This window comes from Halichoerus grypus, chromosome 4 (assembly GCF_964656455.1).
Source record: "Halichoerus grypus chromosome 4, mHalGry1.hap1.1, whole genome shotgun sequence".
Classification (NCBI taxonomy): Eukaryota; Metazoa; Chordata; class Mammalia; order Carnivora; family Phocidae; genus Halichoerus; species Halichoerus grypus.
This window is the reverse complement of record NC_135715.1, coordinates 161999716-162016463: the sequence shown is the minus strand read 5'-3', so window position 1 is coordinate 162016463 and position 16748 is coordinate 161999716. Positions and strand designations below refer to the sequence as shown.

The window sequence follows — 16748 nt, the reverse complement described above, 5'->3', positions numbered from 1 at the left end:
ATAATGTTGGTAGGGACTTCACTAGCATGGGCTCTAATGCATGCTGATGCTGATATAGTAAGCAACAAGTCACAATGAGTCACAATGACGTGTAGTTCTTTTCCTCACTAATCCTATCGGTGAGCTACCATTACTCTACTGATGCAGAATATCAATTTTTTTCCTTAGTAAAGAAATTTTCATGATTTCATGACTTTAAAAGTTCTGTAAAATAAGATTTATTTTATGTCTACTTTATATACATGTAATGGATAAAAACTAGGCTGCACTGAAAGCTGTTTTCAAACTGAAAGGAAAGGATCAATCTATATAACCTGCTTCAAGAACAATATGCCAAAATCCATCAAAATGTGGTATGTGAATATACTCTGACAAAGCAATTCCATTTCATGGATTATATCCTACAGACGTATTACCAAAAACAAGTAAAAATATATGTAAAAAAGTTCTTAACAGAAGTTTAACACAGAAAAACAGGAGACAACCTAAATGTCCATGAACAGGGAGGGAACCAGGTAATACTTTATACAATAGCCACAGAATAAAAACTATACACAGCTGTTAAAGAGAAAGAGATACATCCAGACTTACTGATGGAAAAATAGAATAACATAATTAGGGAGTAAAATTAAAAAGAAAAGCAAGGAAGCAAATTAAATAGGTCAGTGATTGCTAGTGGAAGAGAGAGGAGGCTATAATCAGGAAGAAGCACACAGGATAACTATTTCTTGACTTAGTTATAAGGATGCATTGAAGGCAAGTCACTGTTACTTTTCCATAAAGTTCAAAAGATTCAGAAATTCTAAAATATGGTATATGAATTTGAAATGGTCATAATCATTAAGATTCTTGACAAAAAAACCTATTCTCTTGTAATAAATTTTTTACTGTGGAAAGGGAGTATTTCCAGGAGACCATGTAAAGCTAAGAAGAACACATTTTTATGCTGATTTAATAATTACATAGAGTTAATTCACCTCAAAACACGAAATTACTTATTTATAAAATTGTGTTAAATAACAGAAATTAAAACTTATACCCGGTGTAAAATACTCAATATGAAAGTTATTCACAGTATAACAATACTGTCATTTTTAAAGTGTATCTTAAAAGTTTACTCACCTTTCTGCAGATAACCACCCTGACATTTATATGTGTTCTGTGAGATATATATACCACAGACAACAGATCTTTGAAATTAATAGCAGGATCTATGGTGGGAAAAAATAAAGTTAAAATTGAATTCCAGAGATAGCCAAAGAAAGAACTGTGAGTGATAGTTACATAATAAAATAATTGTTTCATTTTTATTTTTCTTGCTGTCAGCAATAGATATCCTTTATTTTTTTCTAGCTTTACTGAGATATAACTGCCATAAAACAGTGTATAAATTTAAGGTGTACGACATGATGATCTGATATATGTATATACTGCAAAATAATTACCACAATAAGGTTAGTTAACATCCATCACTTCATATAGTTACCATTTTCCTTTTGTGGTAAACTTTTAAGATCTGCTCTCTTAGCAACTTTCAAGTATATAATATTATTAACTATAGTCACCATGTTGCACATTAGATCCCCAGAACTTATTCATCTTATAACTGGAAGCTTGTACCCTTTGACCACCTTCACTCATTTGCCCTCCACCCCCAGCCCCGGCAACTACCAATCTACTGTCTCTAGGAGGTTGTTGTTGTTTTTTTTTTTTAAGATTTTATTTATTTGACAGAGAGAGAGAGATAGTGAGAGCAGGAACACGAGCAGAGAGAGTGGGAGAGGGAGAAGCAGGCTCGCCACTGAGCAGGGAGCCCGGTGCGGGGCTCGATCCCAGGACCCTGGGATCATGACCTGAGCCGAAGGCAGATGTTTAACGACTGAGCCACCCAGGCGCCCCAGGAGGTTGGTTTTTTTAATTTCACCTATAAGTGAGACCATATAGTATGTGTCCTCTCTGACTTATTTCACTTAGCAGAATAATGCCCTGCAGGTTCTTCTGTTACAAATGGCTGAATAATATTCTTTTTTTAAAGATTTTATTTATTTATTTGAGAGAGAGCATGCACAAGCATGGGGAGGGGCGGCAGAGGGAGAGAGAAAAGCAGACTCCCAGCCAAGTAGGGAGCCCAATGTGGGGCTCGATCCCACAACCCTGGGATCATGACCTGAGCCGAAGGCAGACGCTTAATCGACTGAGCCACCCAGGTGCCCCTGAATAATATTCATATATATGTGTGTGTGTGTGTGTATATATGTGTGTGTGTGTACATACACACACACAAACACTTACTTTATCCACTCATCCATCAGCAGACATTTAGGTTGCTTCTAGGTCTTGGCTATTATAAATGATGCTGCAATGAACATGAGGATGCAGGTAACTCTTCAAGATAGCGATTTCATTTTCTTTGGATATATAACTAGAAGATGGATTGTTGGATTATATGATAGTTCTATTTTTAATTTTTGGAGGAAGCTCCATACTGTTTTCCACAGTGGCCACACTAATTTGCACTCCCAGCAACAGTGCACAAGGGTTTCCCTTTCTCCATATCTTCACCAGCACTTGTTATCCTTTGTCTTTTTGGTAATAGCAATCTTAACACGTGACATGCTATCTCCTTCTGGTTTTGACTTACATTTCCCTTATGATTAGAGATGTGGAGCACCTTGTCATCTACCTACCGGTTATCTGTATGTCTTTGCAAAAATGTCTATTCAGGCCCTTAGCTCATTTTTTTTTTTTTAAATTCTAGTTAGTTGACATACAGTTCAATACTGGTTTCAGGAGTAGAGTTCAGTGGTTCATCATTTACATGTAACACCCAGTGCTCATCATAACAAGTGCCCTCTTTAATACCCATCACCCATCTATCCCATCCCCCACCCACCTCCCTCCGTCAACCCTCAGTTTGTTTTCTAAGCTAAGAGTCTCTCATGATTTGTTTCCCCCCTTTTCTTCCTCCCTCCCGAATGTCCATCCATTTGGTTTCTTAAATTCCACATATGAGTGAAATCATATGGTATTTGTCTTTCTCTGACTTATTTCACTTAGCATAATATACTCTAGCTCCAACCACGTCACTGCAAACGGCAAAATTTCACTTTTTAATGGTTGAATAGTATTCCATTGTGTGTGTGTGTGTGTGTGTGTGTGTGTACACACATCTTTATCCATTCATCAGTTGTTGGGCATTTGGGCTCTTTCCATGGTTTGGCTATTGTTTATAATGCTGCTATAAACATCAGGGTGCATGTATCCTTCTGAATCAGTATTTTAGTACCCTTTGGGTAAATACCTAGTAGTGCAATAGCTGGATTATAGGGTGGTTCTATTTTTAACTTTTTGAGGAACCTCCATACTGTTTTCCAGAGTGGCTGCACCAGTTTGCATTCCCACCAACAATGCAAGAGGGTTCCTGTTTCTCTGCATCCTTGCCGACACCTGTTGTTTCCTGTGTTGTTAATTTTAGCTATTCTGACCGGTGGTATTCATCATGGTTTTGATTTGTATTTCCCTGATGATAAGTGATGTTGAGCACCTTTTCATGGGTCTGTTAGCCATCTGGATGTCTTCTCTGGAGAAATGCCTATTCGTGTCTTTTGCCCATTTCTTAACTGGATTATTTGTTTTTTGGGTGTTGAGTTTAGTAAGTTCCTTACAGATTTTGGATACTAACCCTCATTTGCAAATATGTTCTACCATTCCACAGGCTGCCTTTTAGTTCTGTTGATTGTTTCCGTTGCTATGCAGAAACTTTTTATCTTGATGAGGTCCCAATAGTTCATTTTTGCTTTTGTTTCTCTTGCTCCCAGTGATGTGTCTGGTACCTTGCTCATTTTTTAATTGGATTGTTTTTGCTACTGTGTTCTATGATTTCCTTACATATTTTAGATATTAATCCCCTCTCAGATATTTGATTCACAAGTATTTTCTCCCACCCTGTATACTGCCTTTTCATTTTGTTGATGGTTTTTCTTGCTGTGCAGAAGCTTTTTAGTTTGATAAAGTCCCACTTGTTTATTTTTGCTTTTAACGCTTGTGCTTTTAGTGTCATTGCCAAGATGAATGTCAAGGACTTTTCCTCATGTTTTCTTCTAGGAGTTACATGGTTCAGGGCTTACATTTAAATCTTTAATTCATTTCAAGTTAATTTTTGTGAGTGGTGTAAGATAAGGGTCTATTTTCATTCTTTTGCATATGAATATCCAGTTTTCCCAACACCATTCATTGAATAGACTATTTTTCCCCAACTGAGTATTCTTGGATTCCTTGTCAAATACTAGTTGACCAGATATATATGGTTTTATTTCTGGGCTTTCAATTCTGTTCCACTGGTCTATGTGTGTTTTTATGCTAGTACCATACTGTTTTGATTACTATAACTTTATAGTATAGTTTGAAATCAAGAACTGTGATGCTTCCAGCTATCTTCTCCTTTTTTAAGTTCTTTCTCAAAGAATGAATTGTGGGTAATAGTTATATAAACGCTGAAATAACTGTCTCATTTAAAATAAGGATTATAGAAGGGCACCTGGGTGGCTCAGCTGATTAACCAGCTAATTTGACTCAGGTCACTATCTCGGGGTCCTGGGATCAAGCCCTGTGTTGGGGAGTCTGCTTGAGAATTCTCTCTCCCTCTCCCCTGCCCCTCCCCCCCTGTGCACTCTAAAATAAATAAATCTTTAAAAAAATAAAATAAGAATTATAGATATGTTTAAATTTTACAAAGAAAATAGATTTAGAATATTTGACAGTCTCCTGAGTAAGCCCTAAATAACTGCTTTTTTCTTTTGGTTGCCTGAACACACTATCCATACTGTTTTGTTCTTGTACTCTTATTTATCTTTTTATGTACATGTCTTATATGTTATATCCTTATCAATGAGAAGATAAACCATTTAAACAAAGAACCTTATCTTATACCTTTTGAACCCTTAGCATCTGACATAAACACTACAGTTTGTAGTAAGTACTAAAAAACTTTTATTAAAAAAAAATGAGAAACTAAAAAGATTATCTGAAAGAATATCTGAAATTAAGGATTTAAGCTCCCCAAAGAAAAAGACAGAATGTTTTGTATGTATTTTCTCTAGCATCCTTTTCTTATTACAGAGGACTCAGTTATTTACTGATCAATCAATAAACAATCACTAAAGGCCTACCAAGTAAGGCACTATACTATGCCCTGGGGAGACAAAAACAAAAAAGGTTAGGTAAAAAATAGTACCCAAAAAAAAGCCCTGCTGAATCAAATAATAGGTAATTAAAAAGTAACCTGAGGAAGAAAAGGGAAAACAACCCTTTAGAAAAAAAATTGAGAAGCATCAAATAGAATTATGCTACTATGAAGACCATTTCTTAAATATATCAGTATTATCAGCCTTAGTCATACCTGTATTTATAATCTGATTGATGAGGCTTTTAATGAGAGAGGTATTAATGGGTGCTTCATTAAGAAGAAGTCCCAATCCTGAATAGCCAACTTCTCTGAGCCGAATACGTTGTTTACTTCGTTCATAAACATTTGTGCATTTCAACATTTGTTCCATAACCTGGTCACAGCAGTAATATATACTTCTCAATACAGAGAACTAAGAACAGTCTGTCACTTAAGTTAATATTGAATATAATGTTACTGTACAAGCATCATTTTGGAGCATCATTTTATTCCTTAAGTGTAACAAACAAACAAACCCAGCAGTAACAGGAATACTCTGAATCATACTGTCATTAAAAAATGGATTTAAGAAGAAATTGAACTAAAATGCATTTGTATTTAAATAATTAATATATTTAAAACTGTAGTTTACATATATTTCTTGCAGATCAAAGAAATAACTTAAAACTTCCTTTTTAATGGCTAAGGCTTAGATAGAAACAAGCCCTATAGCCTCCATGAAAAACAAAAGTATGTTATGAAAGAGAAAAAGATACTTCGAGATCAACCTAGTAATTTATGTAATATTTATGTAACAGTTATCAAAATATTTTTCAAGAACAAGGAAACATTTTGTGAAGCACATCCATATGCCAAAATGGGAGAATGAATTAGTAATCCCATACTTTTTGAATTGAGATCAACGTTTTAAAAGTGACATACTGAAACCCTATGGAAAGGGTAATTTTGGCAGAATAATATGATGAACAATCCATATAAGGCCATTTTTGGAGAAATTAACATTTAATCTCCATAAAGGAACATTTGTTTGGGCAGATACTTTAAAGAGCAGCCACAGGGGTCACCATAATTAATACTCATGAGAGACTATGCCAGACCATTTTTATTGCATCTTTGTTTTCCAAAGTTTAGGGATTCCAAACATAGGCAATCCAAATTTGACGCCATATGTAGACATTATGATGTAACACTAATGATATAAGAGGAAACAAATGTCACAGGCAATCAGGCATAATGAATAAGTAGAAATATGACTAACTCCTCTATTTTTTTTTTTTAAACAAAAAAGGTGAAGTGGATGAAGCTCAAAGTGACTACTATGGATAGCTCAACAAAATATATTCATTATCCTTTGACAAGTTACTAACCTCCTGGCCTCAGATTCTTTATCTGTAAAATGGGACTAATAATATTCACTTCATAAAGTTTTTGAAAGGACTAAGTTAGCTAATATATGAAGAATGTTTATGGCCTGACAAATAGTGGGTACTACATAAGGTTAGTGATTATAATTAACTGCTAAAATGTCTGACCTGCCACACAGACCCATGGTTAAGTCAAAAGAGAGATGAGACAAAATTAGTGAAAGGGAGTGGGAGGTACAGGCTTCTAGTTATGAAATGAGTAAGTCACAGGAGTAAAAGGTAAGAGCACAGGGAATAAAAGGTAGTCAATGATATTGTAGTAACATTGTATAGTGACAGATGGTTGCTACACTTGTGGTGAGCATAGCATAATGTATAAACTTGTAGAATCGCTATGTTGTACACTTGAAACTACTGTGACATTGTGTATCAATTATACTCAAATTAAAAAAATGTTTTTTAAAAAAAGGCAAAAAAGGGAAATGAGAGGTTTTATACTGAGGATAATATAACAAAGTGGATTTTCCACTAAACTGATCAGATTACAATATGATTAGTTTTTAAATGTTCAAAACATGAAAAATATATATCAAAACAGACTGCAGAATTAATTAATTAACTAATTAATTAATTTTTAATGTAGGCTTCATGCCCAACATGGAGCCCAACACAGGGCTTGAACCCCTTGACCCTGAGATTGAGACCTGAACTGAGATCAAGAGTTGGACACTTATCCTACTGAGTCAGCCAGGTACCCCTACGACAATTTAAAATTAGAGTAGATATGAAAAAAGAATTTACATTCATAAAATGGATATTTACAAATAAATTCATATATTCACAAATGTCCCCAAATATAAAGATGCTTAAGAAATGTTTGTACCTTAAAAACTATTTCTCTTAGTCTGTCAGAGTACTTCTGATTTAAGAGCAAGGCATAAAGTATGTCAGCATTTCCTGGTTCAAACAGCAGTAAGAAAAGCTGACCTCTAGTTGGGCTGGTACGGAGGAGACTGAAGAGCATATCCAAAATTCCGAAGAGCTTTTAAAATTAAACAACACAAAACAAAGAACCACACTCATATATGGAAGCACAAATAAAGTCATAAACCACAAACAGTTACTTAAACTAAATCCTATATACACTAATGTTTTAGAGCTTAACTGAATGGTCTGATGTCTTCTGAAATAGCCCTGCCTTTTACCACCATTATGCTTTTGGCTTCTTTCTTCTTGTATATCCTCTCAATATGCATATTCACCTGCTGAGCCATACCTATATTGCTTTAGCCACATAAAAAGCCATGTCTTCCATAAAGCCCTTCCTGGTCTCCTCAACATGTAATACTCTCCTATGAAAACCTCATAGGACTTTGTTTCTCTCTTATAGCTATTATCATAGTCTTTGTTTGTTTGTTTCATAATTATTTATAAACCTCTCTTATCCACCCTTGCCTCTGTTAGGCTAAGAGAATACTAATTCATTCATTGTAACATACCTATAATATCTAGTATTACTCTATGTATACAGTAAGCTTTCAATAAATACCTCGTTGACTGAATTGACCAAGAAAATATCACTGGCAATGAATCACAGTGGGTGACAACACAGCTATCATGAAATAAGATGGCTGCTGGTTACTCTAGATAAAAAGAAGCTTCTGAAGTAGACTAACCTTACGGGGAAAGAGCTTAAGTTAACTCATCTATATAATATCAATTATGAAGTCATGTAATATCTAAGTACACAAAGAATACTTCATCAAAGAGCAAAAATAGTTGAGTCAACGTAAATTAAGGATACTCAAGTTTGGTGTTGAGAGTGGTATACAGAAAGAGCACAGAAATAGCAGTAAATACACCTGGGTTCTATTCCCCGGTTTGTCAGCTGTATGACTTTTTAAGTCACCTAATCTATCTGAACATGTACTCCAAATGTGCAAGTGGGAAGATTAATTCCTGATCTGTATATTTTACATCAGTGGTTCTCAAATTTTATCATGCACCATAATCACCTGGAAGGCTTAGTTCAGTAAGTATGCATTTATAACAAGTTCCCAGGTAAATCTGGTCAGGAACCATACATTGAGAACCACTGTCTTAAAGAGTAGCTCTGAAGTATAAATGAATAATGTATGTAAAAGTATCTAAAAATAGAAATATAATTTACTCTTTATGAAAAATTTTTATGAACCTATGTTAAAATTCATGTTAGAAATCTGCCCAGTATCTTTGATGATAGGTAAATATACATGATGTGGCCTATGAAAACAGTCTTCAGAACTGCCAGAACAACTATTTCCAGATACTACTTTCTAGCTAACTAAAATATTTTATTGTATTACCATCTATTTTATTAAACTTTCAGTTAGGAGATTAAAATTTACTTCTTTAACTGCATAATATTGTATTTCACATAATAAACATTTTACTGTTAAAATATGTTTAATATATGTGTAATTTTAAAAGAAGATGAGATAGCAACTTAAATGTGAAAAAGAAAAAACAGACTTTTCTTGGGCATAATACCTGTTCTTCTTCATTGACAGCAGCTATGTAACCCATAATACTCTGTATCTCTTCATGAGTTCCACCTTTGCACAGAAAATATTTAATTAGTCCATACAAAGAAGTCCTTATTGTTCGAACGTCATCTAGAGACAGCTCACTATATTTACAATCACTCCTGAAAGAGAAAGTAAAAGTGCAAGAATTGAAATGTAAAATGTTTACATTTTAGTGCCTTTTTGTACAAAAGAACTCATAGTTTAAAAAAAAAGATGCTTCCATGTAATTATTAGAATTCATGGTATCTTTGTTTTCTTTTTCCTTTTAAGGAAAACCTTGGGTTTCAATGACAAACATATAAATAGTTAAAATAGCTTATATTTAAACAACAGTAAGTGGCAGACATAGTTTTAAGTGCCTTACATGTTATTAATGCATTTAGTTTAATCCTCAAAACAAACACAGGCTTATTATCTCCTTGTCACAGACAAGAAAACTTAAGCACAGGGCGCCTGGGTGGCTCAGTCGTTAAGCGTCTGCCTTCGGCTCAGGTCATGATCCCAGAGTCCTGGGATCAAGTCCCGCATCGGGCTCCCTGCTCGGCAAGAAGCCTGCTTCTCCCTCTCCAATTCCCCCTGCTTGTGTTCCTGCTCTTGCTATCTCTCTCTCTGTCAAATAAGTAAATAAAATCTTTAAAAAAAAAAAAAAAAAAGGAAACTTAAGCACAGAAAAGTTAAGTTGCCCACAGCCAGACAATTAATGAAATACAAGATTCAAACCCAATCTATGTGATCCACTGTTCATCATTTTAACCTCCACACTTTCTTGTCTTTCTTAAGTTAAAGGATATCAGAATTTATAAATAATCTAAACATTCGAAGCAACCAGCAGGCAGAAAACAATATCAAACTAAGAAGGAGCAAGGACATCATACCCATAATAAATCCTAAGTGTATCTAGGAGAAACTGCACACCATACTTCTTTCGGAAAACTCTCCTGCTGTCTTTGATGATGGTGGAAAGATACTGTATGTGACCTAAAATACAAAGTTCACTCTTAAATGAACACCTAAAATAAAATCCCACAGGTAGTTATAAATTTCTAAAACAAATGTAAAATTTGATCCAACAGACTGCTCTCACCAATTCGAAAGGGAAAATCTCCACGGTTCCAAATACGGAAGTCAAAGAGTAAATATTGATACATTTGCTGCAGGAGCTGTATATTTTTCTCTAATGATACCTGTTCAATTAGTAACTGAATTGCCATCAGTACATTAACATCCATCAAGGAGCTTGGCACCTGAAATCCAAACAGATAAGAGTTCTGTAAATTTCAATTATCATTAAGCTACATTTAATTTCAAGTGATTAATTCAGAACATCACTATATGAGAATCTCTGTTACAAAAATATAAACAAATAAAAAATATAAACAAAAATATAAAAACTTTAATTTTCCAATGTACACTAGAACATATTTTCCTAATGTCATATTCCTAAGACACTCTTAATCAAATATCCCAAATACCAATACTAACAAAGTCCTATATATTAAAGATTATATACTATTATATAAGATGAGTAATTCTTGTAAAAAGGTGATTCCAAAGTAGGTTTTAAAAATCTGCTTGTGAAATAAAATTACATTCACTAATATAACTGAAACCATAATAGTGTTATTTAAAAAAACATTTACTTAGTAAGAAGAAAAACCCTAAAGACAAACTGCTAATTACAATCATTAGCCACATCTACAAATGTTTAACTAGCTCACCTTCTGAAGTAAGGCACCAAGAGTGGCAACTCCATGGCAGTGAATAAGATTGTCCTGGTTGATAGGATGTCTTTGAATGAAGTGTTTCACAATCAAGATAAATGTTGCAATTAAATTTCTTTCTAATCTTGACTCTGAGGAATTGTGAACATGTCATTAATTATCATAATTAATCACTTTACATCACATTTTCCATGTTATAATGCATATTGTAACAAAGAAGAAATTTGGTTGAGCAATTTGCTTCCAAAGGTCACTTGCAGAATGCAAGTATCAGAGAAAGCAGTGACTGCATATCGTATACTTACATACACATGCAAATATTTTCTCTACCATAAATTTAGCAATTCTGTCATATTTCCACTAATAGTACAAACTAAGGATAGTCAAGAGTAAAACCAACTTCTTAATTTTTTTGACTAAGGCATTATGAACTTTTTGAATTACATTAGTAAAATTAGGGATGGGCTGCTTCAGCTACAAATGGTTAAGTTTCTTCCTAATGGTGGCAAGACATTTTTAACTACTTTTCAATTATCAAATTTCTCAATGACTATTTTGTGTTAATTTCATCTTAATACCTGATGCCTTTGTGGAGGTCAATATGACCCAATCTCCTTCCACAGGCGTTATTAATTCAGAAACTGAACTTTCATTCATTCCTTCAGAAATCTGTCCTTCACCAAAGTGGCTGATTTGTTCCAACAGAGGAAACAGTACATTTAATCCACCTATGCAGTTTATGATGTCCTGAAAAAAGAAAACTACAATTTTTTAATCTTAAAAAACAAGGACAATTTTGTCATTTAATATTCACACAACCGTGTACGAGGTTACAATTTACTAAACTTTTGGGCAATGTACAGGATAATCTAATGTAAAGGAACCCTTGTTTGGGCAGATGCTTTAAAGAGTAGCCACAGGGGTCCCATAATCAATATTCAAGACTATGCCAGACCATTTTTACTGCACCTTTGTTTTCCAAAGTTTAGGGATTCCAAACATAGGCAATCCAAATTTGACCCCATAAGTAAACTTTATAATGTAACACTAATGATATAAGAGGAAACAACTGTCATAAGGCAATTAAGTATAATGAATAACAAAATAAATTAAGAAAAAAATACATTTGGTGGTAGAAATATGACTGACTCCTCTCCTTTCACTTAACAAAAAAGGTGAAGTGGGTGGCTTCAACCGAAGTTCAAAGTGACTATTTTGTTTTGCATAGCTTAACAAAATACAGTCCATATTCTTTAACAAGTTACTAATCTCTCTGGCCTCAATTTTTTCATCTGTAAAATGAGGATAATAATAATTCCCACTTTGTAAAGTTGGTAGCAGGATTAAGTAAGCTAATAAAGGAGTGCTTAGTGTCTGACAAACTGGGTACTACCCTAGGTTAGCCATCATTAACTGCTAACATGTTCTGATCTACCATCTAGACTCAGTTTCATTGATTAAACAACCCTCTTCATACTTTTTGCCTGTTTTTCATACCAATTTTTAAGGTATTAGTAAGTAACTTAACTTCTTGGATAGCAAGTATTTTTTTCTCAGTTGTCATTTAACTATTTTTGTGTTTGATTTTGTTGCAGTATAAAAATACAATGAACGTAAGAGATACTGAACTCTAGGAAACAAACTGAGGGTTGCTGGAGGGGAGGCGGGTGGGGGAAGGTATAATTGGGTGATGGGCATTAAGGAGGTACTTGATATAATGAGCACTTAGTGTTATATGCAACTGATGAATCACTAAATTCTACCTCTGAAACTAGTTTTAAAAACCTCTTAAAAAAAACAAAAACAAAAAAAGTAAAATATAATTTTCTGAAGGAAAAAGAATACAATGAACATTCTTAGTAATTCTGTTCCCATTGGATTTCCCCATAGTTGTAACTCAAGGCCCCAAAAACTTTGATTTTCAAGTATAATGTACAGCACAAATAATCAGCTTTCTATATAAGTAATACACGCAACTAGCCTTTAAAGCCAATCTTATAAGTGACAGCAAAAGTTAACTTATGAATGGACAAATGTCATAAATCTTACTATTTTAACAGGTAAAATTAAGTGGTCTCATCTCAAAGTCAAAGAGAAAAATGCTTTATACCACATGAATAACATGAGACTGACATGAATTGATAGATTCATTTTACACTGGCAAGATCCTAATGATCTCTGATCCACTGAAACAATAAGCATATCTGATTGGTGTTAACTGACTACAAGTTAAAAGGGACTTTGGGGACTCCTGGCTGGCTTAGTCCATTGAGCGTCCAACTCCTGATTTCAGTTCAGGTCATGATCTCAGGGTCCTGGGACAGCCCAGTGCTGGGTTCCCCGCTCAGCAGGGAGTCTGTTTGAGGATTCTCTCTTTATCCTTCTCCCTCTGCCCCTCCTCCTGCTTGTGCTCTCTCACTAAAATGTATAAATAAAATCTAAAAAAAAAAAAAAGATAAAAGGGATTGTTCTGCTGATTTACCAGCAAGTTGCCTTATAACCATCTTCTATATTTTTAATTTTACTTAGGCTATAATTTCTATTTAAGATAAATTGCAAGGGCCTAGGGTATCTCTAACTTGACTTTCATATTAATCTAAATACCCTTTATTAATTTAATAATTCAGTCAACAATGTTATTGCATATCCTCGCACGAGGCACTAGTGAAAAAAAGCCACAGTACCTCCTTTCGAAGTTCTGAAGGACTACTAGAGAATCAAAGCAAGCAAACTATCAAGCAAGTTACTATTCACAATAAGTGAAATGATAAAGTGTTATAGGTACTCATGACAAGAGCAGTTAACTCAGTCTCGGAAAATAAGCAGAGGTCTCTTAGAATCAAAGACATTATGTCCAACTGACACATAAATACGAGGCACATCAAGAAGGCAGACCAAATATGATAGCTAGAGGGGTATGTGGGGAAGAGGAAAAGTCACTCATCTTTAGCCTCACAGAAAGCTCTGTGTTTAAAGCTAATAAATAGACAAGAGACTACAGACAGAAGTATGTGATACAGGAGAAAAAGGATAATCAATGAAGTCCCTGAGAGGTCAGGAGGGGTTGAAATCTGCCAGGGATTAAATACCTTAAAAGCAAAGCAATGAACCAAGGCAGTATATTCTTCTTAAGGAAACTGTTAAATTCATGACAGAGTTTAAGAAGGTAACTACATTTCAAGCAAGTTAATCATTCAACTATTTATTTGTTTATACTTCAAACTGTGTATCTTGCCTGCAAAAATTTTCACTGGGAGTTATTATTCAGATCAATCTGGTGGTGCTTAAAAGATAAACTCTTTAAAAGGATCAGTAAACTTACATAATATGTTGCTCATCATTAACTTACCTTAATGTCCCAGTTCACTACTTTGTTTCCTGTTAATCTTCCATGCAAACAATTAGTAGATAAATCAAGACAGATTGAATTTTTGCAGGCCTAAGAATAAAAGGAAAATACGGCAAACATCTAAGCACAATGAGGACAAAACATAATTTTAACTATATATGAAACATTTCACCATAATTTAAAAGGGTATATATTATAATCAATGATAAGATGCTTACAACATGAAGTTTAGTATTACTATTCTGACTGCCTCTTAAAAGAATGAGGGACTAGATTCTAAAGCACTCACTCATCAAAACTAAGTCACTGCTGCTTGCCATCCGACCGATGAGTTATAGCAACAACTTACTCACCAATCACCACAGTTTAAAATTTTTTCTCTTTTAAAAACAAACTGATGGTTGCCAGAGGGGAGGGGAGGAGGGGGTCATGGGCAAAATGGGTGAAGGGGAGTGGAACATACAGGCTTCCAGTTGTGGAATGATTAAGTCACAGGGAAAAAAGGTAAAGCATAGGAGATACAGTCAGTGGTACTGTAACAGTGATGTATGGTGACAGATGGTAGTTACAGTTGTGAGCACAGCATAACATACAGACTTCTCAAATCACTATGTTGTACACCTGAAACTAATGTAACATTGTTGTGTCAACTATACTTCAACCAAATTAATTCTGTGAAATTAAAAAAATTAAAAATAAAAGTTTTAAACCAATATATGCAAACATATTTTTGGCTCTTCAAAAAATTCAATGCTTTATTCCCATCAGTATTTCGCTAGGCATAATTTCATTGATACAAATAAAATATGTGTATAAATGTGATACAGAAATCACGAAAGAGAAAAATATGATATAAAAATCCAATCACAGGCATAAGACACTATTTTCTTTCATGTTATTGACAATTCTGGTTATATTCATACTCAGAGTCTAGTCCATCATTCTAGAAATTGTCAAACTTATTTGTTAACTTCCATAAAGAATTATAAAGCATATAACTTCACGTTCAATCTGTGAATTTGCAGATAATGAAGAATCCTTGAATCCAATCACCATTCCAAAAAAAAACAAAAACCCTACAAATTTTAGCACAAATGATGCATTAGTTGCTTTCTTCTTAAGGCAACTGAGAAAAAAATGCTTTAATAAAACAAATATAAGCTGAGTTTACATTTAACTCAATGTAAAACTGTATTAGTCTCAGAGACAGAAATGTCCTTCTCCCATTACTACCTTAGTTTGGGTCTTGTTTATCTATGACCTATCCTCACACAATAAATCTCCTAATGGCATGGCTGCCTCCCATCTCCTATCCCTCCAATCCAACTTTCATAGTGCAACTTGAGACCTTTCTCTAAAATGCAAACCTTATCATATTTTGTTCTTCTCCTCAAAATCCTGTCCACTGCCTACTTAGCCTGGCATGGGAGGTTTGCTATCATCGGGCCTCCATGTGCCCTCTAATTTAATTTCCTGCCATCTTCTCTTCCTGCTTGCTTAGTGCCCTAAACCCAAAAAATGTAGATCCCAGTTTTACAGTATGTGCCTTTTAGAGGCTGCTTGCTACGCCTGGCACATCCCTACTCAACTCTTCCTTTTAAAACACAATCTTCTAACCTCCTGAAAGAACCAACCACCCACCTTTGTTGCTCACTGTATTTTGTACATAATTCCAACACAGAAATATTGTATAGTGGTTAAGAATATGCATTAAATAGGCTGAGTTCTAACTCCAGCACTACCATTCACTAGAATTATGAGGCTAGGCAAGTTACTTATCTTTACTGAGCCTCAGAAAACTAGAGCTTATAAAAGACACAGGTAATACCATATACCCCTTAGAATTTTTGTGAAGGGTTAAGTGAAACAATACATGTAAAACATTCAGCACAGTGCTTAATATAGTGTAAATACTCAATAAATGGTAGCTAAAAAGAAAAATGCTCATAAAACTATTGCACTTATTTTTTTTTTTCCTATTTACTTCAGTTTAAGTTACAAGCTTCTTAAAGTCAGGCACTTTATTCATCTTTATATCCTGAAAGTTCAGCATAATTCTTGGCTTGGAGAAGACACAAAAAATTATCAACAATGAATGGTTTAACACCTCCTACAAATGAGTACAAAAAGAAAAATTGTTGACTGTCAAAAAATCCTCTAGAGCAGCTTTTCCCAGACTAGCACTTGTGAGATTAAAAAACAGAACATGTTCTATGCTCAAAAAACTGATGAAAAAGTAGAATAAAACAAAAGTAAACTAGTTTCTAACAAGATTCTAATAAGCTTTTTCAAGTGTATCATCAATCTCCAAAATGGGTGTACAGAATACACCATTTCCCCAAACTCTGTTAACCACAGAACCCTCATATCATGATATTATCACCATTTTCAAGAAATAGTCTTCCAAGAAACTGTTTATTGCATATATTTGTCATACTGAGTTTCTTGAAGAAAAACAGTAATAGCTATTTTCTTTTTTTAATGCTTTCTTTGTTTTTTTTTAGATTTTATTTATTTATTTGACAGAGATAGATACACCAAGAGAGAGAACACAAGCAGGGG

At 34.2% G+C, this 16748-nt stretch overlaps 1 protein-coding gene across 2 annotated transcripts in view; it reads right to left on the bottom strand.

Moving 5' to 3' along the window:
* Positions 1-16748, bottom strand: part of NBEAL1 (neurobeachin like 1) — a 179444-nt gene that overhangs the window by 88678 nt on the left and 74018 nt on the right. For both annotated transcript variants that reach the window (XM_036073916.2, XM_078071206.1), the window contains 9 exons: positions 14187-14276; positions 11416-11584; positions 10835-10968; positions 10201-10360; positions 9992-10094; positions 9079-9235; positions 7433-7591; positions 5399-5558; positions 1123-1211 (listed from right to left, as the gene is read on the bottom strand). In XM_036073916.2, coding sequence (XP_035929809.2) covers positions 1123-1211; positions 5399-5558; positions 7433-7591; positions 9079-9235; positions 9992-10094; positions 10201-10360; positions 10835-10968; positions 11416-11584; positions 14187-14276 — 1221 coding nt within the window. The remainder of the gene's footprint in view (positions 1-1122; positions 1212-5398; positions 5559-7432; positions 7592-9078; positions 9236-9991; positions 10095-10200; positions 10361-10834; positions 10969-11415; positions 11585-14186; positions 14277-16748) is intronic.